The sequence below is a fragment of the Rhyacophila brunnea genome, unplaced genomic scaffold (assembly GCF_057557595.1).
Source record: "Rhyacophila brunnea isolate RB1 unplaced genomic scaffold, BYU_Rbru_1.0 scaffold_3, whole genome shotgun sequence".
NCBI lineage: Eukaryota > Metazoa > Arthropoda > Insecta > Trichoptera > Rhyacophilidae > Rhyacophila > Rhyacophila brunnea.
The window spans coordinates 31348314-31371764 of record NW_028232965.1 but is presented as its reverse complement, the minus strand read 5'-3'; the positions used below and the strand labels follow the sequence as shown (position 1 = coordinate 31371764).

The 23451-nt window shown below is 34.0% G+C and overlaps 1 protein-coding gene across 1 annotated transcript; it reads right to left on the bottom strand.

The window, feature by feature from the left end:
• twf (twinfilin actin binding protein) lies at positions 1–14783 on the bottom strand. The gene is made up of 9 exons (XM_085952131.1): positions 14625–14783; positions 14450–14527; positions 6407–6518; positions 6126–6288; positions 5341–5474; positions 1829–1932; positions 1405–1548; positions 507–625; positions 1–279 (listed from the first exon to the last, which is right to left on the bottom strand). Exons 1-9 carry the CDS (start codon positions 14647–14649, stop codon positions 130–132), a joined length of 1029 nt encoding a protein of 342 aa, XP_085808257.1. The 5' UTR covers positions 14650–14783; the 3' UTR covers positions 1–129.
• Positions 14784–23451: the final 8668 nt, after the last annotated feature.

Here is a 23451-nt window from a genome sequence, read left to right as displayed (position 1 = left end):
GATATGAAAAGTATAGGTATACATACCATACTGACTATAGGATATGATATAAGTGGTTTCAATAATTTAAATAATGTATTTAGAAAGCAATATATTACAAACATCGACTTATTATTTTTGAATAATATACTAGGTCGATTGAGGCTTTGTAATGCGTTTTGCTCCTCGATTTGGCGGCCCTTTAGGCTTGGCGAATGCCGGACGGTGAAGATTTCTCTTCGGATGTATTTCCTCCTGTAAGAATTCTTCTGTCAGCTCACTCCCTTCATCTATTTCAACCTAAAGAAAGATGACATGTGATCAGCGCCAAAATCTATTATGGTTTCGACTCCAAAAAAAGTAAGCTTTTTTTAATATGTAAAAATAGGTAGGTATGTAATTAAAGGCTCATTCAAATTAATTGCCTCATTAACCTGCATTAAGATTAAAACCATTTTCAGAACTATCTCATAATATAAAAAAAGAGTATGTAGGTATTTATGAAAAACAAAAATATTCATAATTACCTTTTTCACAACATCTAATCCAGTCTGCTGAATGCTTTCTAAAAATGGTCCTTTGCAGCTTGAGTAAAGCATTCTTTCTTTTATTGAGCAATTGTAGCCAGGCATAGAGTAAATAAACACTGAAACAATAAAATAAAAAAAACACTTTCAATGCCGATATTAGTATGTAACACCTTCTCAAACTTCATCACCTCTTGGAACACTTCAAAACCTATAGGTATTCCTCCAAGTGACAATGCCAAGTCCAGTTAAGGTATTGGTGATCTGATACGATTGGCCTGGGATGGGGAGATGTAATGCTTTTCAGTCACAAACCTTCGATAAAAGACGGCACTGGCAGCTTTATTCAAAGTTGCCGTAAATGTTCCAAAAATGGTTATATCCGCGACAAATGATATCTTTATTCCACTCATATTTCAATTGCGGAAATTTCTCATGAATGATACTGTGGGCGAGATGTTTGCCGTGTGTCTTTTCCGCAGCCTCTGTAGGCTGTGAAATCGTATCGTTAAATTCGTATACATCTTACCGCCAAATAGTATATAAAAATAATGTTACTTACAATTCCATACAAATTGACAATGATTTTGTAATGTCTAATGTCAGAAGGTTCAAGCAAGTTCTTTGATTATCATAATATTATAATAGTATTGTTTTAATTACAGAAATATTCCTTCTGACTGACATAGGGAGAGAAATATGTGGATAATATCATCACTCTAGTAAATCTGTCATCTGCAAATTCATTGTCATTTTATTATTTGTACATAATTGCAATACTAAGACGTGCATTTATATACAAATACTAACAAAAAGACTATCTCAAATCTATATTAAAAATAATGAAGGTGAAATAGACTAATTAATATTTTCAATAGTAAAGTGATATCCTTCCTACCAATGGTGTCCAAGCTGTCACCTTCGTGTGTATGTTTGAACAAATACAAATGATACCGAGCGGCATCCGCCGGAACAAGCTTGGGTAATTCACTAAGTGAAATATTGGCTGACTTTGAAAGATGAATTTTCTCTTCTTCAAGTTCTGAAAGCACATAATTTATTAAAAAAAAAAATTACAACGTAATATTCAACATCGTCAGGCTTATAATGTCGTGGGTCCTGGGTGTAGCAAATTCACATTTTTCAACGTGTGTTTGTATAAGAGTATGAACCTAATAGGTTGAGCAAGTGGTTAACAACCATTTCTCATGAAAACAAAAATATGTTAATACAAGCTCTACTCCGCGGAGGCCCTATGAACTTCTTATGATCAAACATGGTATAAAAAAATTCAACATTCAACAAAAATTTGAAATACATACCTATTCTAAATTGAAGATAGTTGTAGGTACCGACCACCATGTCTTCTAGAGCTTTTTTTGACGATTCTGTCATCGGAAATGAGACACCACTCATTGTCTGTTGTCTGTAAATAATATACATAATATATGATTCAACAAACTTTACTGACAAAATTTTGTTTCAAAATCATTTACATTAGTTATGCTCAGTGGTGGCCCGTGGTAATCGAAACTGTTGGAGCCGCAAATAGTGACGTACACATACATATCAGACAATTTATTTCATTATGTACAAATATCGTACATTGCAATAGTTACTATTTATAATATACTAGCGAGACCCGGCATGCGTTGCAATGCCACTCAAGAAAGAAAGTGTTTGTCTATTTATTGAAGTGCTTTTGGATACACAATTTTTTTTTGTTTTTCCGTCTGGTGCGTTCACGAATAAATCAGAAGGTTTTCCAACGCATGAGCAGGCCACACAGCTGTCCATGTGAGAAGCATGGATTTTCCAAATATAGTCCACACACTTGTAGCGATTGTTGATGGTCATTGCAAATACGAGTCGCACCGGAAACTGCAGACGTTTGAATTCGACTGGCATATCTGTCGGAATCATTGGGATGCGTGGCAACAGTACATCTCCTTTAAATTTTCCATTTAAAATTGTAGCTTCGATGATATTCTTCATCATATTTTTCACTGAAAGCCTGGTACCGTTGCAATGTCGTGGTGTATTTATGTTTCGGAGAAGAGTGATAGGCCAACGCCAATTTTCAATGTTAAAACGTGCGGCAGCATTCCTGGCAAATCAAGTGAATTCAGTGGGATAATTGACAACTTCGTCTTGATTCCTTACAGTATCGATGAATTTTCCAGTCTTATTTCCCGTTGCTCATCTGTTTCAGATGAACGGGCTTGCTCGATCGATTTCCAGTCTAATCTCCTGTTGCTTGTTTGTTTCTGAAGCTCGTGTCACTCTTTTCTTTCGTGCTTGAGGTGTAGATCGACCAACCGCTTGTCGTTTAGGTGGCATAATTGATTTGAGAGCGTAAATAATGCATTGTGACGACTATTACAAATTCACTTGGAAAAAGAAAAGAAAATGTGTGTGATATTTATTATCTAATGTCAACCGGCAATTGGAATTTAACAATTAACATCACTTGTTATGTCACATTCAAACTGAAATGTCACTGACACCGAAAACAAAAGAACTGCTGCGAAGCTACATGAAATACAATTGAAACGATTCGTGCGCCATCTATCGTAAAATGGTTGTACTAATTCAAAAACCTCAGGCATGTGCACCACTTACCAAAGTTTCATTGCAATAGGATACATGGTATAGGAACGCATACGAATAAAAGAAGATAGAATGAAGAAGATGGTTTTTTTAATTCAGAAACCTTCGCAGGTGTGCACACAACAACTCACCAAAGTTTCATCTCAATCGGATGAATGGTATAGGAATGCACACGGGACAGACAGACAATCAAACATTAATTTTTATATAGATTCTTCTTTTATATCTTCCATGAGCGAATGTTCTATTATTTGTGTTTGAAAACTCGCTATAACACCTTTTTGAAATAATTGAGATATATAATATATCAATGGATTCGTTATTTAAATCTCTACATGAAAATTTTATTGCCTCTTTCAAAGTCCGCTACGAAAAAATATGCTATACATACATTGTTTTTATGTAAATTGCATTGTATTTTTAATTGAATTATTTTTACTGAACAATGAAAAATTGTAACAATTTTAATAATTTTTAATGTTTCCTAATTTTTTATTACGTATTAAAGTTTTCCCCTAAATTTGTATTTATGTAATGGCACGGTGACAATGTTTTTTTTCATTTTAAACTGCTATTTTAGAATATCTACCTACTTATAATACTAATTTTAAATGAATAAAACGTTAAAATTTTTTGTTTTATTTTTATTTTTAAAATATATTTTGGTGTCGAGAAAACAACATTTTTGTAGCAACAACTTAATAAAAATATGTAACCCTTTTTCATCCTATCACGCGCCATCAAAATTAAAAACATTGATAATCCCTTTATCCATAAACTGAGAAGTTTTTATTGATTTTCTCAAAAAATGAAAAGGTGTTATAGCGGGTTTTGAAACTTAGTGACACATTTCACATTCCTATATTGTCATTATGGATGACAATAGACAGGCAAATAATTGTAAAGTTTATGAGAATTAACCTTTTCCACTCGAGATTTTTTTTATAGGTACATACCACCCACTCGAGACTTTTTTCCGTACAAAGCATAATTTCAATATAAAACATTTAATTGATGACAAAAATGTAAAAAAGAAAATTTTTTTTTTATTCTGTAAAATAGATTTATATTGAATATACTGTACTTATTTTTAGTTTATTTATAATTCTTCATTGTGTGGTATTTCACAAAGCAATCTCCAATAATATGTAATCCTGGCTTATCACAGAATCGTAATGAAATAGCGGTATGTAGAGAAGTGGCTATGTAAATCGTCCAAACATATAGTTATGAGTCATGACTGTAAATATGACACAAATGAATTGCCTTCAAATACACTTGTAATATAAGCGGCTGTCTCGTAAATTTCCTAAATTAGTTTCGGGCTCATAACAACTCAATCCCAGTGCGGTACACATTATCAAAAGATTTCTCAAAAAATAATAAATCGATACGTAATAATTTTCATTTGACTCATTAGAGTATTTCACATTATGTAGGTTCCGAATCGGCATAATATACTAGTAAGTATTGTCATCAAAAACAGTCTATTCAAATATAAAACTGTAAACTATACGAGACGCCCCTGCGCAAGCGAGAACCAATAAAAAATATAAACACACTTCAAAATCATGCGTCACAAACACTTCACTCTAGTCTGGGAACGTTCAATAAATAAAATTTATGTGACAAAAAAACATTGCTTGCAAAGCGACGACCTACGAATAAAAAGAGAAGATTCCGATAAAAATACTATGTTGAAATTACGCACGCAGTATTCTTTTGCCGACTTCTTTCTCAGATAAATGTAATAACCTATTATTATTCATTCTAACTTGATTGAAATCGCATTATAAAAAATTCTGAAAATATTACAAAAAATGATTTTATAAGCGTGCCGCCGCTACGGCGGCACTCGAGTAATACGGGAAACTTGTAATGCCGCCGATTTGGCGGCACTCGAGTGTTAAGGGTTAATGCAAATAAATATTTAAAGGTTCAAAGCAAAGCAAATTAACATGTTGTTTTTCAATGTGTGTTTGGACCAGAGTATGCGACCTAATAGGTTGAGCAAGTGGCTAAAATATATTTCTCATAAAAACAAAAATATGTGAACACAACCTCCACTCTGTGGACGCCCGGACGCCCATATGGTCTTCTTAGGATCACACATGGTAAAAAAAAGATATCTGTTACTTATTAAGTAACTGTATAAGAATATTATAATATGTGGGCTCCAGCCCAGCCTAAAAATGAGGTGCCGACGGTTAGGGTGAAAGTATACCTGGACTCGGTGCTGAAATCAGTGTGAGTATCTTGAATACTGAGCGCAGATAAAGCTTCTTCTCTATCAGTTAGTGGTGCCGGTGCGCTCACATCTTTAAGGTGCCGTTTGAAACCTGACAATGTTGCATCAGCCTACAATAAAAACAAAACAATCACTTCATGTACAACCATCACTACAGTTATAAAGATTTTACTATTCATCTGGTGTATTAGGATATACGTAGAGGTATTTCCCGAGAAAATCTATACGAGATTTCCAGAAAAGAATTCTCGAGATATCGGTAAATTAAAAAAAAACCTGTAAAAATCCTAACATCGGTGTAAAAACAGACAAATTCTAAAAAAATATGATTTTTTTTTATTTATGTATGAAGACAAACAAATAGAAGTAGGAAAACAAAAATAATTGAAAACATTACTTATTGAAATTGAATTTCAAAAAACACAGACTGTCAATCGCTGCGTCTGACAATCGCGTACGTTTTTGAGACACAAAATTCCCTGACCTTGAAAAGTTGCGCTCATTTTGAGTCGAAGTTGGCTTAATTGTGTTAAATGCCCCGATCAGTCTGTGAACGTTTTATGTTTTCCGTCTACTTTTTTCATATAGAAAAATCGTTTTTCAATTAATATTTGATAATAAAGAAATTCCGATTCCCGAGAAAAGATTCTCGAGATCCAGGATTTGCCGAAATGTTAAAAATTTCAAATCTCGAGATTCGGGATTGAAAATCTCGAGAATTCCCGAAACCCAACTCTAGATATATGTAATTTTGTAATTACTTTGACATTGCAGAAGAAGTCATCTTTGATATGCGCAGAGCCAAATTCTTGTTTCAAGGTGGCCTTTGTTGATGCATACAGCATTTTTTGCCTAACAGCCGCAGTGTCAGGTGACCAGCTAATGAAAAGCCACTCATATCCGAGGGCATTTTTAGTATCGAGTCTGAAAATAAAAATGTGCACAAATTTTCATTAAACTTTTGTATAATCTCACTCAATCCAAATAAAAGAATATTTGGGGCAAACGCAAAACAATGGTTAAGACAACAATTAAGAATCACCTATAAATGATAAAGCATGGTTGATCGTCTTCAACCATCGACAAAACGGTTTTATCAAAATCTTTATCCCATGTGGTTAAACAACCGACATCCCGCTCAAGAGTAAGTTCCTCTGAAAAAATACAAAAACCTGATGGTAATTATTCCTCATTACAATTTTGGAGACCTATGATTTAGTCATTTACACCCACGATGGCCGTGTGGCTTAAACGCCGGCCTATTGAGTCGAGGGTCCCAGGTTCGAATCCTGGGTCTGACAAGTACACATATTGTTTTTCAATTTGTGTATGAGTCAGAGTATGGACCTAATAGATTGAGCAAGTGGCTGACATCCATTTCTCGTAAAAATAAAAATCTGTTAATACAAACCTCCACTCTGTGGAGGCCCATATGATCCTACTAGGATCGGACATGGTCGAAAGAAAAATGATTGGTACCATCCAGTTTATCGACTATTTTCAAAATGCGTTTTCCGCTGCCTCCGGTATAACCGAACAGTACCAAATGATTTAGTGAAATTCACAGATTAACTCACTGTTGACCTATTTAAAATACTATTTAAGAATAAAGAAAAGAATATGTAAACAATTACAAACAATTATATGTAAAATAAATAAATTTGAATACATTTTTGTAAATTTTACATTTGCTTTCATTAATATACAACTCCACCTAAAAACAGTGGAGGTTTTTCCGATTCCCGCCAGAGTTTTGTTTGTTGCCGGCGCCCGGTCATCTTACTTTTTTGACAGGTTGTCTAATGTCAAGCCGTCTAATATCGCAATGCTCCATTATTAATTGTGTTTTTCTCTTTTAAATTTTATCATTGCAAGAGTTACCTTATATGTAAATTGTAATTTAAGTGTTTATTGTGATATAGGTACATACATATTGTATTCATATTAGAGCGAAGCCACACGGGTGCTGCGCATGCATTGCGTCGCGAGACTGCTGTATTCCGACTGCGAGTGGGAGTGAGTACGCAACAATGGTGCGTTCTCACTTCCGCTCGCAGTCGGAATACAGCTGTTTCGCGACACAGCGCCCGTGTGGCTACGGTTTGTAAAATACATCGGCAGTTCTGTTGACATTATAGTATTTAACAATGTGATATTATTATTATTAGGTATATAATTGACATAAGTAGCTTCTTCAAAGATTAATAACCTACCTACTATAAAAGCACTATTTCCTAATGCAAAGTACGCATAATAATAAGCAATAGATTTTATTAAAATAATAATATTATTCAAAACATGAGATCATAGGTGCCATGAATTATAGACTGTACACTGCTGAATACATAATACAATTAATTATGTTGGTGAAAGCAGCATAATTATTGAACAAAAGAATTATTTATACTTAAGAGGGTAGTCCCAGAAGTACCCGACCTAACAAAGAAAACATAAAAAATTTGGGAAAAAATATTTTTTTTTCTCTACGTAGTCTCCTTTTAGGTCGATACACTTTTCCCACCGATTTTCAATAGCTTCGATACCCTGTTTATAGTGAGAATTGTCGAGCTCCTCAAAATAGCCATCAACCGCAGACTCCACCTCTTCATTGTTGGCAAATCTTTTACCACCAACCCATTTTTTCAAGTTTGGAAACAGAAAATAATCCGAGGGGGTTAAATCTGTTGAATAGGGTGCGTGAGGAAGCAATTCGAACTTTAATTCATTGATTTTGGCCATCGCGATAACGGATGTATGAACTGATGAATTGTCCTGGTGAAACGAAACTTTCTTTTTCGCCGAATGCGGTTGTTTTTTCTTGATTTCATCACACAAACGCTGCAATAAGTTTGAATAATACACGCCGTTGATTGATTTTCTTTTCTGAAGATAATCCCACGCACATCCCAAAAAACTGACGCCATGACCTTGCCTGCAGATGGAACTGTCTTCGCCTTCTTTGGAGCCGATTCTCCCCTTTCAGTCGATTTTTTTGACTGTTCTTTCATCTCAGGTGTGAAGTGATGGACCCATGTTTCATCCGTGGTTATGAATAGACGCAAAAACTCTTCTTTATTGCTGTGAAACTTCGCCAAACACTCGATTGAAACATCCTCACGATGCTGTTTTTGTTCCATTGTGAGTAATCGCGGCACCCACCTTGCGCACAGCTTTCTCATCTCCAAATTTTCAGTCAATATGTGATGTACAGCACTTTTTATAATGCCTACCGTGTCTGCTAGCTCGCGCAATATCAGTCAACGTTCATCCAATACCATTTTGTGGATTTTGATCACCATTTCTGGTGTGGTCACCTCATTTGGTCGACCACTGTGATGTTCGTCTTGGCAGCTCGTCCGAGCTTGTTTAAACTCGGCCACCCAATATGTTACTGTTGTAAACAAAGGAGCAGACACCCCCAGACAATGACATTAATATGGACGAAGCATCTAGAAAATAAAATGACACTCACTTTGTGTCGGGTCTGCCGGATGGCGAAATTCATATTTTAATAACGGTATCCTACGCTCAAATGAACATTCTGCTTGTAAGCGGTCTGGCGACACCGCTGGGTCTGCCCGTACAAAATTTCTGACTGTCAGGTTTCGACTCCACCGTTATTATTGTGTTACAAAATGCCAATGTGCCTAGTTAAAAATTGTAAAAAAATCTACTAAACACTCCAAGAAAGATGGGATATCACTTTTCATGTGTTAGTATTATTTATTATTTATAAAATGCCATTTTAAGATATTGATGAATGTTTATTCAATACAATTGAATGACAGGAACCATTGGACAGTCAGTCGCCTGTGATTCGCTGGGCTCACTTGCGTCTAATCTCCGAGAAGTCGTAAGTAACCGAGAATCTGTTTCTAACGCAATGAGTCATGACACTAATACGCCATTACAATAAAGGTTATATTACTATAAATTCTCGAAGCTTGTATCGCATAATGGAAACGGATACGTCATATGAATACGTGTATTAATTAAGGCGCTAAGTACCAAAAAAATAAAAACTGACATTTTTATAGAAAAATGTTCTACATACCAACGCCAATAACTTCAACTATAGTCTAAGTGCCTCAAGCAAGTCAAAAAAATACAGCAAAATAATTAAACCTGTCGACGTTGTAAGTCCGTTGGCGTGTTTTATTTATAATGGTGTAATTAGCACTGCAGTGGTCAATGGCATTCAATATAAAATAGCTGACGATGGTGTGTTGATACTTTCGAGTTCTTAATACCTAAAATTATAGAAGCTGCCGTGATTGCTTCACACTGTAAAACTACATTTTTCAAAAGGTCTGCTTCATGAAATTTTATTGCACTGACTCGGTATTTTGTAACTACAGGCAATACTACTTTTTGGTACTTAGAGCCTTATTTAATACACATATTCATATGGTCACGTGACATCTGCCTATACATCTGTGAATGACTTTCATGTACAATTTCTCGCGCGCACCGGGTATGAAGTGAGTTGTCCATTTCATATGTCATTGCCCCCAGAGTAGAATCTAGCACCGCTTTGATATTGGTTGGACTGAAGCCTTTCAAATGAAAGTATTGTATCACATAACTATGACCAATTTTTTCCATGTTTACAAATTCACTGAGAGCGTTCAATGTTGATGGCTGACAAATAATTACTGAACAACGTAGCGTCGTCAAACTTCAAACATAGGCTTTATAAGGTTGGTACTTTCTATCATGGTCATTATTTTTAAACAACAACTGCTATCTATACGTCAGGTCGGGTACTTCTGGGACTACCAGTATATACCTATATACTTTATTTAACTAATTTTCATACATTTTTGAAGTAGTTTTGATCTACAGATAATAAGAAGAAATGCTTAAACGTGTGCTAACTGGAAGATAATTTATGGACCTCTTCGATTGATTAGTGGAGGTTATATTTGAAGGGTAAACTTCCAAAGCAACCTCACATAGAGCGACAGTTGTTTTATCAGTTTTTTACAAGAAATGGTCGTCAGCTATTTTCTCAACCTAATGAAATAAAAAAATCAGGGAAACAAGAAATTTAATTTTTATTTCAAATTTTTGGATAAAATTTGACAGAAAAGTCAGATTTAAAGGTTGTCCATCCCATGTAGTATAATGCTTAATAATTATTGGTGACATTCAATGAATCTTGGCATTGGAGTATGTATATTATAGTACTTACCTACAAACTATGTGTATTTTTAACCAGCTAAATGTTTGAGAATTCCTGTTAGAGATTAAATATATTATAGGTAGGTACAAGCAGCAAGTAACACGAAATGGGAGTTAAACCGAGGGTTGTCACACGTTATTTTTTTAACCCTTTATAGGTCATAAGCCAAAAACGGATAGTTTTGAGACCGGCAACATTAAGGTCTATATTTCTTTAATTTTATAAGTTATAAACACCCTAATGGATTTTAATCATTCTCAGATAACACACAGACGTCTTGAATCTAATCAATAGCCCTAAAATTCGCACATATTGAGTAGATTACGAAAAATGCGTCCTGGTCAGTTATCTGACCGGCGTCCATTTAGCGACATGATAGCTGCCAGTTTTTCGACAGTGTTTTTAAGTTCTTGTTTTTCGAAAATCGTGACTTGTTTGCTGAAAACAAAGTAAGTACATTTATACTACACATATAATTATATAGTTTTTTGTATTTCACCTCTAAATTGTATGTGTAATAGTAAAATAATATCAAATTATTGAGTGTCATGTCTAGAATCTAACCTCAAATTCTATAATTTGGGCCCTTTTTGATTATCAAAATATAGATACTAAACATAATTTCTTAACTATAATACATCTAAAATTCATATAATAATATAGTGGAGTTTTACAACTATTACTTATTTTTTGTGGATAATTTCCCGCTATTGAGTTATTTGATGATATGTGGCATTCTTTGAAAAAATGATTTCCATAAACATTACCGGTAAAAATAATTATTTTTGTTTTCATTCAAACTGTAATAATTTTTTGAAATGCATACCTATCTCAGAATGAGATAAAATAGTTATATAATGTTATATGTTTAAGTAGAAGCCTATATTGCAGAACATTTTTTTTTTTATATTGCCTGAGGATGGAAAATGGGAGAAGCGGAGGTTTTAGTGTGAAAGACCTTGAAGACATGGGTGAAGACGCATTCCTGAGATTATTTGAAGGAATTACAGAATACCAAGCTGTGTTGGATAATGAAAAAAAATCTATTACACATCATCACTTTAGAAACAAGTTGGCTGATCAGCTGATAGGATCTTTTATTTCACGAAAAAGGGTTGGTCGACCTTCATTTTCTGACGATATCAATTCAAATCATTATCCTGAAAAATGTACACTTCATAGATGTGGTTATTGCAGCACTACGCTGAAAGTGGTACGAAGCTCAGTAACAAATTGCAAAGTATCCCTTTGCATACCGTGTTTTATGCCGTACCAATTATCTGAACAAAAGAAAAAGCCGACAAGGCCTTATGGTACGTTTACATCTGACACTTATACCGTTATACTTATTTTATGTGTCTGACATAAAATTTCACTTACTTTTTACACCTGCATGGATCTGACATAAAATTCTCGTATACTTCTCGTTGAAATAAAGTCTCTACACTTTATTCAATGGCAACATTTGGAATAAATATATGCGGTGTTTACATATGGTATTGTGACATATTCGGACACTTATTTCGTATACTTCTCAAAAACGTTATGTCAGTTGTCAATATGGAAATGTTAAAAAAGAAAGCAGCGAGTGTTATTATTTTAAGTCTTTTGGCAACAAAAAGGAGGAAAAAATGGTCTAGATGGGTGCGGGAATGGATTCAGCGACGAGAAGAACTAGGTGCCTTCCGTTTAATGTCAGAGTTTCAAATCGAAGATCCAACTCAATTTGTGAACTTTAGTTTGCAAGATTGGACCTTTTGCCAAAAAACAAGACACATAATTCAGAAATGCCATAAGTGTAGAAGAACGATTAACAGTAACATTGCGATATCTAGCACTTGATCGTCATTGCATATTCAATATAATATTATCGTAATACGAGTGCAGGCGTGGGCCAAAATGAATTAGGCAATACCATTTGAAGGGCATGTTTTCTTCACAGAGTGCATCAGAATTAATCGGATGTGCCGAGAACAAGCGATATTTTATTTTCGAACAAAATCCATAGAACACGGCACATCCGATTTATTTCTCACTGTCTATGATTTTTGACAGATCGCTACAGTACATTTATTAACGTAAACGTTGGGCATACATTCATGGTGTATGATAATTGATTGTCCGTTGTTTTAGAAATATACCTATGCAATTCACTACCTGTCAAACTACGAATAATGTGTCAGATACTTGACATAAAAGTAGACGGTGGTCCAACTTCGGTGATATATCGCTGCAAGTTCGGAATTGTCGAATACGCGGTGTTTACATTTTCGTATATAAGTAGATTGAATAAGTGACAGGTGAGTGTCGACACACGCAAAATAAGTGGCTGTTACAAATATAATTACTGTTTACACTTAGTGAATATGGTGTCATACATAAATATGACAATATAAGTGTCAAATGTAAACGTACCATTAGAAATGTTTATTATTTTGAGAAACTTCTATAAAATGAAAAAAGGAATTATTATTGTAACAGAAATAAATGAAATTATATTTTTTTCCTAAAAAACTTACCTAAATGGACACCCGTCAAATCGATAATTACGAAAAAGCTATAAGTATATTTTTCAAAAAAAAAAATATTTTTTCTGTTCATCAAAATGAATATAGAATAGGTACATAAAGAAATAATTAAACTCATATCTTTAAAAAAAAGTTGTCCTATAAAGGGTTAAATAATTCATTGATAATGTTATTATATATTAAGTATATTTACTTTTAATTTTGAAATAGTTAAAATGTAGGATTAACGATGATAGTTTTTTAATAAATCAATGTATGTATACCTACATTCAATTTTTAATAAGACTTTCATTTTTTTAATGGCAAGTAATTTAATTTTGGTAGGTAAAGTATGTATACATACCTACTTTCAGTTTTGAAATTGTTGAAGTTATTTATATTGACAGATGTTTTGGGCTATGAACCAATCATCAGAACAACAATAAGTGATCTTAGTATGGTTCTGAATATGGGTTCGTGGCCCGAAATAGTTATAATAAATAAATGAAATATCTTAGAATTCACAAATAAAAATGTTTAAAAACCATTATAAGTAATTAATTTCTACCGCATAAATGTCAATTAAATTATTAAAAATGTTTCATCATACAGAAAATTAATCGGTTATGAATGTATATTTACCATATTTCAATTTTTTAATATATTTAGCTGATGTCCAATATTTTTTTCACTGTTAAAAGTGTGAATCGGTAGTTAGATTGTTGTTAGCTTTGTGGATTATGAGAAGGCCTTCAACAGTCCGCACCGCCCCTCCATCTGGCGTCAGAATTGGTGACACTATCAAGGAATGGATCGGGGTCACGACCGGAGTCAGAGAGGGTTGTGTCCTTGCTCCGTTTCTCTTCATCATCCTCTTTGACTTCATACTACGGAAGTCAATACCACCTGACCGAGGCATACCTATTACCCCCACGGTGAAGCTATGCGACCTGGAATATGCCGATGACGCTGTCTTATTCGACAACTCAATCGAGGGCATTCAACATTAATGATCGACATGTCGATTTGCATTATTTATAAAGCTTATTCTGGTAATTATATAGTATTCCATATCGTTTTTATGATTGTGGTCTTTTGAGATCAAAAACCAAACTAAAACCTAACACAACCCACCGTAACTCAAACATAAGTAGGTTGTGTTGTGTTGGTTGCCGTCGGATCACAAAAACGATATGGATTAATACAGCTTTACCGAAAATATTTATATGTACCAATTTTGAAATCTGAAATGTACCAAGAATTAATTTGGCTCATGGCAGACGATAAAACTGAAGCCTGTAGTTGATGTACCATGTAAATGATATTCTTTAAATTTTACACTTCGCCATTTTATATAATATGGTACTATTACATAGAATCATTAGTTACTTACCATTTTCTATCACAATTTTCATAGCTCTAGTTTTCCCACTGTTGCAATTACCAAAGAATTTCGCGAGTCCGTCGTTCCCTGGAAAATATCATACCGTACCATCATTTATATGGGTGATGTACAGGGAATTGACAGATATTGATTACAAAAAGTCATTGCCAATTTATTGTATTACCTCGTATTCCTGTTTGGTGAGACATTGTGTCTAATATAGTTAACTTAAAATAGCAAAAGATATATTTTCAAGTATGAGTAATACGCCGCCACACGGCTAGTTCGGTTTTGACGTTCGTTAACCGTTTGTCAGTTGTTGTCACATATTATTATTATCTATGGTCAGTGTTGCCATCTCCTCGTCACCGCCAAACGCCTTGTCATCTGTTGAAAATGTATAAGATTTTTTTTTCACAATAAAAATAACGGAGAATTTGAGAAATTCTGAGGCCTTTTTTATTTAGGTACCTCTTCTGACCAAAAATGTTTGCTGGCAAATTCAATAAATTAAATTAAACCCAAATCAGACTGTTGTTACCTCTTTTTTCTTGGTTCGCCAAATTTGCTTCTATTGTAAAATTTTAGTACATTTCACGAAATTATAGTAGGTACGGAAAAAACGAAATTTTAGTAGGTACCTACTTTTTTGGTATTTTGTCTGATGTCCGATATTATAGTATTTTGGGCGTGATATACCTACCTTTGTAATATCGTAAATAGTACGCGGACCAAAATTATAGTACAAAAATACTACAATAATTATAGTACAGTTGGCAACACTGTCTATGGTTGTCTTCGAATAATAATTGAGCTGCTTGTTGGCGAATTTAAAAGCGGGCGATTCAGCTACTGCGATTGTGATGATGACACACAATACTTTCCATTCACTGAGAAGCCAACAAGCTAGCGACTATTTTGACAGAACGTAGTTCGTTTTTTACCGGGAGGTCGCTACTACGCTCTACTGCGCAGACGCAATGGCCCACACGCCGGCGTGTAAAGTTGACCGTCTTTCAACTTTTCTCGGTAGATTGTTTACAATCTGCTTGTTAGCTTGTTCGATGATGACACTGGGCGACTTTACAGGCAGATTGTAAATTCGCCAACAAGCAGCTCGTAAAGTAGCTCAATGTCACTGACGCATTCCGGAAGGCGCTTCAATCGAAGTGCGGTTAAAAATGGGAGGACCTTGTTAGTTCAGTTTTAACATGTAGCTAAGAACTTGTTGGACAGTATGAGACAGTGCTGCATCTTTTTGTTATCAAATTAATTATAGTATGCGGTCCAAGAAGTTATAGTACAGCAAAAATTATAGCATGTAGGTACCTACGCACTGTCATTTTGTTTTAGATTATTGTGTAGGTTTTTTGTTACCCACAAAAAAACCGAGAATTTGACAAATTACGGGGCTCTTTTTTATTTAGGTACCTACTTCAACCAAAAATGCTTACTGGCGAATTTGACATATTTTTTAATGTTGAAATTAAATCTTTAGATAAAAAAATACATTTTTTCCGATACCTATTCAAAATACATACCTACTTACTTTTAATATCGTACATAGTATGCGGTCCAAAAGAAGTACCTACTATATTTATTATACTATGATTGTCAACACTCATTACCGAGAGTGGAATTTATCTAGTAGGTAGGTACCTACCTACTATGTACTGCATTTTTTTTCAACCAAAAATAATTAAGTAATACCTACATCCCAAAGAGCATAGACTGACATAGATGAAGGTAACATAAAATGCCCAGAGTATTTTTTTAAATCAATACTTCAGTTTGTAACCAATTTATGATAATATGAGTATTTTCATTATGCAAAGTTCTGACCTATTAGGATCGGACATGGTCGGAAAAAGTTCCGACAATAAAAACTTTATTACGACTGAGGATAAGAAAAATACTTATTGCAAATGAAAGGAAGATATTATTTTTATATTTTAATAGCTACTATAAAATTTAAAGTCAAAGGAAGTCAGAATTTAAAAAAAAGTTATAAAACGGGAATTTGTTAAAGCAAGATACTAATTTTTGCCGACTGGCCTGGCGTAAAAGCCTAAGTACACCAGCAGACTCGTAGACCCAACCAGCAACGATCGTCGACTTTAAATAGCAATTACACGAAACTATTCATCTGCCCACTAATTTGTGTATTTGATTGGTTTATATTATACACTCAATTACTAGTGTGAACAATAAAATTGTATACAATAAGTAAAGCAACAATCGAAATTTAGACAAGTAACGAATTGCTGACTGTATTAGGATATTATTTTTGTTTTGTATTATTATTGTCTGTTAAAATAATGAAGTCAGGCAGCCTAAATGTCGAACGTAAGACAGGACACGCTTGTGTGGCCACATTTGGAAGCGCAAGGTTAATTTGGATGTATCCATACATTCTCAGTAATCTTACGACACATCGTGCCCAAAAATAGGAATTGTTAAAATTCGGTAAGAGGTTCGAGCGAGAGGTTTAAAAGAATACTATTTTATGTAATAAAAATACTTTATGCACTCATCAAATGTTTAAAATAAATATAAAGAATAATAAGGCTTCAAAATTATATAAATAGATTATCTACAACGTTTAAGGTATGTCCAGGATCATGCTTTGAAAATAGAACAAAAGCTCCATTTTGACCTACGCTGAGCATGTCCCCCCCTTAACAAATATACACATTTTGAGATAATATTATATTTTGTAAATTCAGTTTTTTTTTTTAAATAAATGTTACTTTCATATTATTTAATCCTATAACGCAGTTTTTATTCTATAAATGATAATTTTATTATGGTATCAGACTTTTTAATATTGTCATTTGGTAGGTACGAGGGTGGGTCAATAATTCCTTAGAAAAAAGCATTAAAACAGTTTTTATTTTTGTAATTTTTTTTTATTTCTCAACATAATCTCCTTGGAGCTCAATACACTTGGTTAGACGTTTCTCAATTTTTTTTAAACCGTCAGAAAAATAAGTTTTCGGAAGGTCCTCAAAATAAGCATTTGTCCGATCGATGACTTCTTCATTTGAAAAAAAACGTTGTCCACTTAGCCATTTTTTTAAGTTTGGGAAAAGGAAAAAGTCACTGGGGGCTAAATCTGGCGAATACGGTGGGTGGTCGACCAATTCGAACTTCAGTTCTTCAATTTTAGCCATTGATCGTAAACATGTGTGAACACGGGCATTGTACTGATGAAAGAGGATTTTTTTCCTGTTTAAATGAGGCCGTTTTTCTTCAATTTTGTTTTTTAGCTGGTCCAATAAAGATGCATAATAATCCCCTGTTATTGTTTTTCCTTTTTCCAAATAGTCAACGAAAATAATTTCACGTGCATCCCATAATACAGTAGCCATAACCTTACCAGGTGATTTTACGGTTTTCGCCTTCTTTGGACATGGTTCGCCTTTCGCAATCCACTGCTTTGACTGTTCTTTCATCTCGGGAGTATAGTGGTGTATCCATGTTTCATCTACAGTCACAAAGCGACGAAAAAATTCATCCGGATTGCGTTGCATGAGCGACAACAGGGCTTTAGAGGCCACCACCCTATTGAGTTTATTGTCGACTGTGAGCAAACGCGGCACCCATCTTGCAGAAATTTTTTTCATGCCCAATTTGTCATGTAAAATAGAAATGACGCTACCTTTTGAGATCCCTGTAACCTCAATTATCTCACTCAACTTTAATCTTCGGTCACTTAACACCATATCGTGGATTTTATTGATCATTTCTGGTGTAGTCACCTCTACAGGACGTCCTGAGCGTGTTTCATCCTTTGTTGATGTACGACCACGTTTAAATTCATTTAACCAGTTATAAATAGTTGCAAGTGAAGGAGCAGATATGCCGTGAACTAAATCCAACTCATTTTTTATTTCCTTTGCTGTTAACCCTTTTATATTAAAATGTTTAATAACAGCTCTAAACTCAATTTTCTCCATTTTTGTAAACAAGCAAATTTTTTTTTTTAAATGTACGAGAAACACACAACAACCCGACCAATCTGATTGAAACTTCGCAGCATACTGAATCGGTAGTGCCGCTGCATGAAAACAAACCGCTTACAGTACTAGTCGCGCCACCTGTCGGCTTTTCTAAGGACTTATTGACCCACTGACATGACCCGGCTCACGGCTAGCTCAATAATGCTACCGGGCCGTCACTGAGGAGACTAGTGATGAATTAGGAGAGGTGGATCTCCTTTGTAGTATCACAACTTTTGAATTCCCGAATAAAACTCTCAGCTGGTGTGGTGCCGAATTTATTCAGGTACTAGAGTTCACGGTCACACAATAAGGTTTATAAAAAAGAATAGAAATTATTTTATTGTTGTTTATAAAGTTTATTTATGTTCACAGTACATTTACAAATATTTATTTGTGTTTACAGACTTGTTTACAAAAGGTTTGCTTAATGTTTACAAATTTATTTACTAAAATTTGTTTTTATGTTTATGAATTTGTTTACTAAAATTTATTTTATGATTATGTTTACTTAATAAAGTTTCAAAAATTTATTTTATAATTCCGAAAAAAGATTTGTAAAATTTATTATTACAAACTGAGTTTATTAATTTGTTTTTATAAAACAAATCCGATCACGTAATTTATCCCGATTACGTCACCTCGTATGATGAGTAATGAAAAATGAAATTACTCCGCGAGCGCGTTACTATCGACAGATACGTGGTATTCGAGCTACGTTTTAGCGGCCGACGTCACTACCGACAGATACGTGTTATTCGCGCTACGTTTTGCGGCACACGTCACGACCGGCAGATACGAGATATTCGCGTTACTTTTTGCCCGTCGATGGGGACTTATTGTAGGTAAATTTCACGAATGTTACTGAGAACCGTGTCTCGTATCCGCGGAAGGACTGCTGCTTAGTAGGAGATCGCTGGTGAGAAGTGTAGAAACTAATAATTTTACGGGAAAAGTGGTCGTCTTTTATACCCTTCGGATAGAGGTTTAACAGGAAACAGTCCGTAAGGGATAGCAGATGTATATCTTTCTCTCACGGGATAAATTTACGTATATCTCCCGTTCCTGGCAACTTTCTAATAGAGATATCTTCTAATTAAATCGGGTTAAAATTACTCTACCTTATTTTCACAAAATAAAGTCTTAATAGGGATGTTTTAAACACCCTCTAGAACAAGTTTCTCAATTGCGTTGTTACGGTGACGTAAGCAAAATAGTTGATTTTATATGATTTTTCGTGTTCGAACGAAGGGGAAAGTTTCTAGCTTTCCAACGAGGTATCGGAATAGGTATTCGGGTACTAAATAAGGGAATGGCAGTCTTTAAATTTAAAATGTCAAAATGAAAGGTTGACACCCACGTACTAGTCCTTTCCACCACTCTTGGCCTTTTTAGGCCAATAGAATTTTACTAAGTTTTAATAAAACTATTTGGAGCCGCAGAAAACGTTTCATTCGATATTTACCTTTCGGACGAACATTATTACGTGAAAATACTATAATATTATACTTAACATTTCAACTTAAATATATAAATGCTTAATCCTAACAAGATGTTATTTACAAGCGACTACAAATTTATTTAGTCTTTAATAGTGGCCTTTCCATAGTAATCTAAACGTAACCTTGAATCTATTTTTATCTGGCAACTCAACACAGCCGGGCCGTAAATTCTAGTCGAACAGAATTCAGTTAAGGTTCAAGGTCACGCGTCAATTTGTGTTTTTAGTTGTAGTATTTGATTCTTTTATTACTTAGGAGGCAATTAAGATTTATTATTGTTTATGGGTAGAAACCCATCTATACCAGAATCTTAAGTTTTTCCAATTGTTACTTTTACAATATTCATTATAGTTAGCGAGTTATAGCATTAACAAAATCTATAATTATAATTACGCGTCTATAGATATAGATACGCGTTTACAGTATTTTTATAACGGTAGTTAGCTCCTATCTTGTATTGATAAAATTAGTATTAAAATTCTTTATTCATAATTATACAGTATATAAATTTATAAATATTCAATTTTCTTTTTCAATTCTCATACATTTCCATTATTGCTATAAAAGTTATTGAAGCATGTACTTGCTAAATTTTACGTAAACAATCTCTCCCATAACTTATTTTCTAAGTTTAATGGAGATTTCCCGGAAATTATTTCCAAAATAACATCGCGCCAAATCTACGCGACGTGTCATCTCGAGGCCTGTGGTCACAGCGTTCCAATTACACTTTAGCAGTCTCGATTCTTAAAGGCGAAATTTTTTACGTAAAATTTTATTACATTTACAAAGAAAAGGTTAACAACATACATTTTACTTCCTGTTACTAAACGATTACGCTAGTGGTTACCTGTTCATAGTCTTTTTGACCATTTCATTCTTGATTCTTCCATAGTTTAGGACCATGGGACTTATATATTCTGTTTGTACCTCGTCGTGAGGTTGTCGCACGGCTATTGAGAAGTAGAATTGACTACAAGGCTAGATTTGTATAGTTATGTCGTTAAACCATACTCTGCCATAAACACTAACTGAAGGTCGGCGTTTTTGTTCGTGTCACCACCCTCGTATTCGATAGTAAAAAAACAAAAATCATTAACATATTTATATAACTTAATGTGTTATTTTTTTGCAGGACCCGTAAATGCCCATTTTTGATTACTTTGGACTTACCATTCTCTGATAAGCAGACTCAAGATGCTTATCTGAATTTTAGACTAAAATTCATTTACTGCATTGCGCTTAACCTTTGTGTTGGGTTGGGTAGTAGCCATACACATACGTGGCTGTGTTTGTAGTGCACACGGAGTATAAGATTCCTATTTTTAATAATTTACCCCACTGTCCACAAGCATCATACTGCAATATTGTAACATATATAATCAGTGGGAATAAATCAATGTCGAAAAGTTTAATTCCATGAAGTTCATTCGCACTGTCCAATAATCTTATTTGCCACACAGATCCAATCAGACAACACATACTCTACTTATCAATATAACCGGAGGCTCCATAAGAGATAGTCTAGTCAGCACTACAGGAACAGTTAGTAAATGGAATAATCAAAAAAATGGTGGTATGAATGGAATGGCAAGATGGTAGGATTTAAAAAAATAAGAATTTACTCAGTGAAAACATGGAAATGCAGGTTTTATTGTACAAACAATTTATAACAAAATACATTTTTTTATGTAGTGGCTCTATGATATTCCGCCTTACATAGAGGATTTTAACAATCTTTTTTTATGAGAAACTGATAGCCATTTGCTCAACCTATTAGGTCCGTGCTCTGAGTCCAAACATACATTGAAAAATAAAATGGTAATTTTCCATACTCAGGATTTAAACCCGGGACCCATGATTTCACATTTGGACACATTACCACTCTTAACTAGGTACCTGCATATATTATTATACTATATATTATATAAAAAATATTATGAATTATTCGAGAGAATTAAAATGTCATGTGAAAATTGCGCTGTACATTGTATGTTTCATTAGTGAATAGTTAATATAAAAATTTATTATATCAGAACATATTATGGAAGTCATATGATTAGAACTTTACTATCATGTTACTGCAATATACTAATCATATACTATCACCAAGCTACGTCTTGGAATTTTGTATCAAAGCAAAATGCTGTATAACGAATCATTTATTTCTATTCGAACCGATAAAATTTCTGGAGGATCAGGTTCCAAATAACAAACGGCCATATGGTGATGTACCTAATTCCAAAATTTGTATAATTAATTGTATTCATGCTGTTCTAAATGATAAAAAATAAACTTTAGCCTCTGCCATATCTAACTACGCTATTTGCTGATCTTGATTTTTAAATCATTTACTATTCGCACAATAATTATTAGTCCTTCTAGAATCTAGATACTTAGTGCTATATTATAAAAACTATACCTACAACATTAATTTATATTTTACTGGTAAATGAGTAATGCCTGATATTATTCTGACAGTAGTAATTTTTATTATCGAGTGCGTTCTCGCAAGAATGAACACTGAAAACAAGCCCTTCACTTGAAGAAAAGAAATGTAGCTATGTCTACATTAATTTGTTCACTTCAGCTTCTACTTTTTAATTCTGGTTTTATCACCAAGTAGTTTTGTGCATACTTTAGGTTGAATGTGTGGAACGTACTGCATTAACTGTCTACACTTGTATGTCAAATAGTTTTCAATTTTTCATGGGAAACTGTTGTTATATTTTTACAATGCTGTTTTTAATAAAAAATTTAAAAAAATAGTATTTTGAAAAAACTATAGTACCTACCTACCTACACAGAACATTTTTCGTATTGAATCCTTCAAAATTATAGTATAATTTAATATCACACATTATTCACGGAATCATTCGCTTGACAACACTGACATAATGTTGAACAGAAATTCATTAGTGATGGAACTACGTGCACTAGCACTGACATCACAAAATGGCTATTTTAAAACCGGTTTGAGGCAGCCAATGCGTACATCTAGCGAATGAAAAAATACACAAATATAGACATGGGCTAATGATATCTCCCATGATGACAATTCAGTTACCGAAGATTACAATAGTGAAAATCTTTAAAAAATGTCATCAATTTATTTTTCAACAAAATTGACTCCAGATGGAGAATATTGAGATCAGTAAATAAATATATATTATAGATTTTCTTGCGGGACATTGTTTATTATTCATTCCATAATAATTAATATAGTTACAAAAAAAGAGAATGAAAGGAAAAATAAATGCCCCGGGTAGTCCCACACATGGGAAAAACCAAGTGTGGGTATTTAAAACTGAGACCTTCCAAATACTAGATTGGTAGTGCACAGCACAGCACCAACACTTGGCTATGCTGCCTGAACTCATAAAATGAATAGCCCGACTCAATTTTTGTAAAAATGAATTTGTGGTTGGATGGTACAGTGAAACCCCGATTTTACAGACTGACACTTACCTCAGACTGACAAAAAATACTGTGTGCCCTCCCTGCGTTT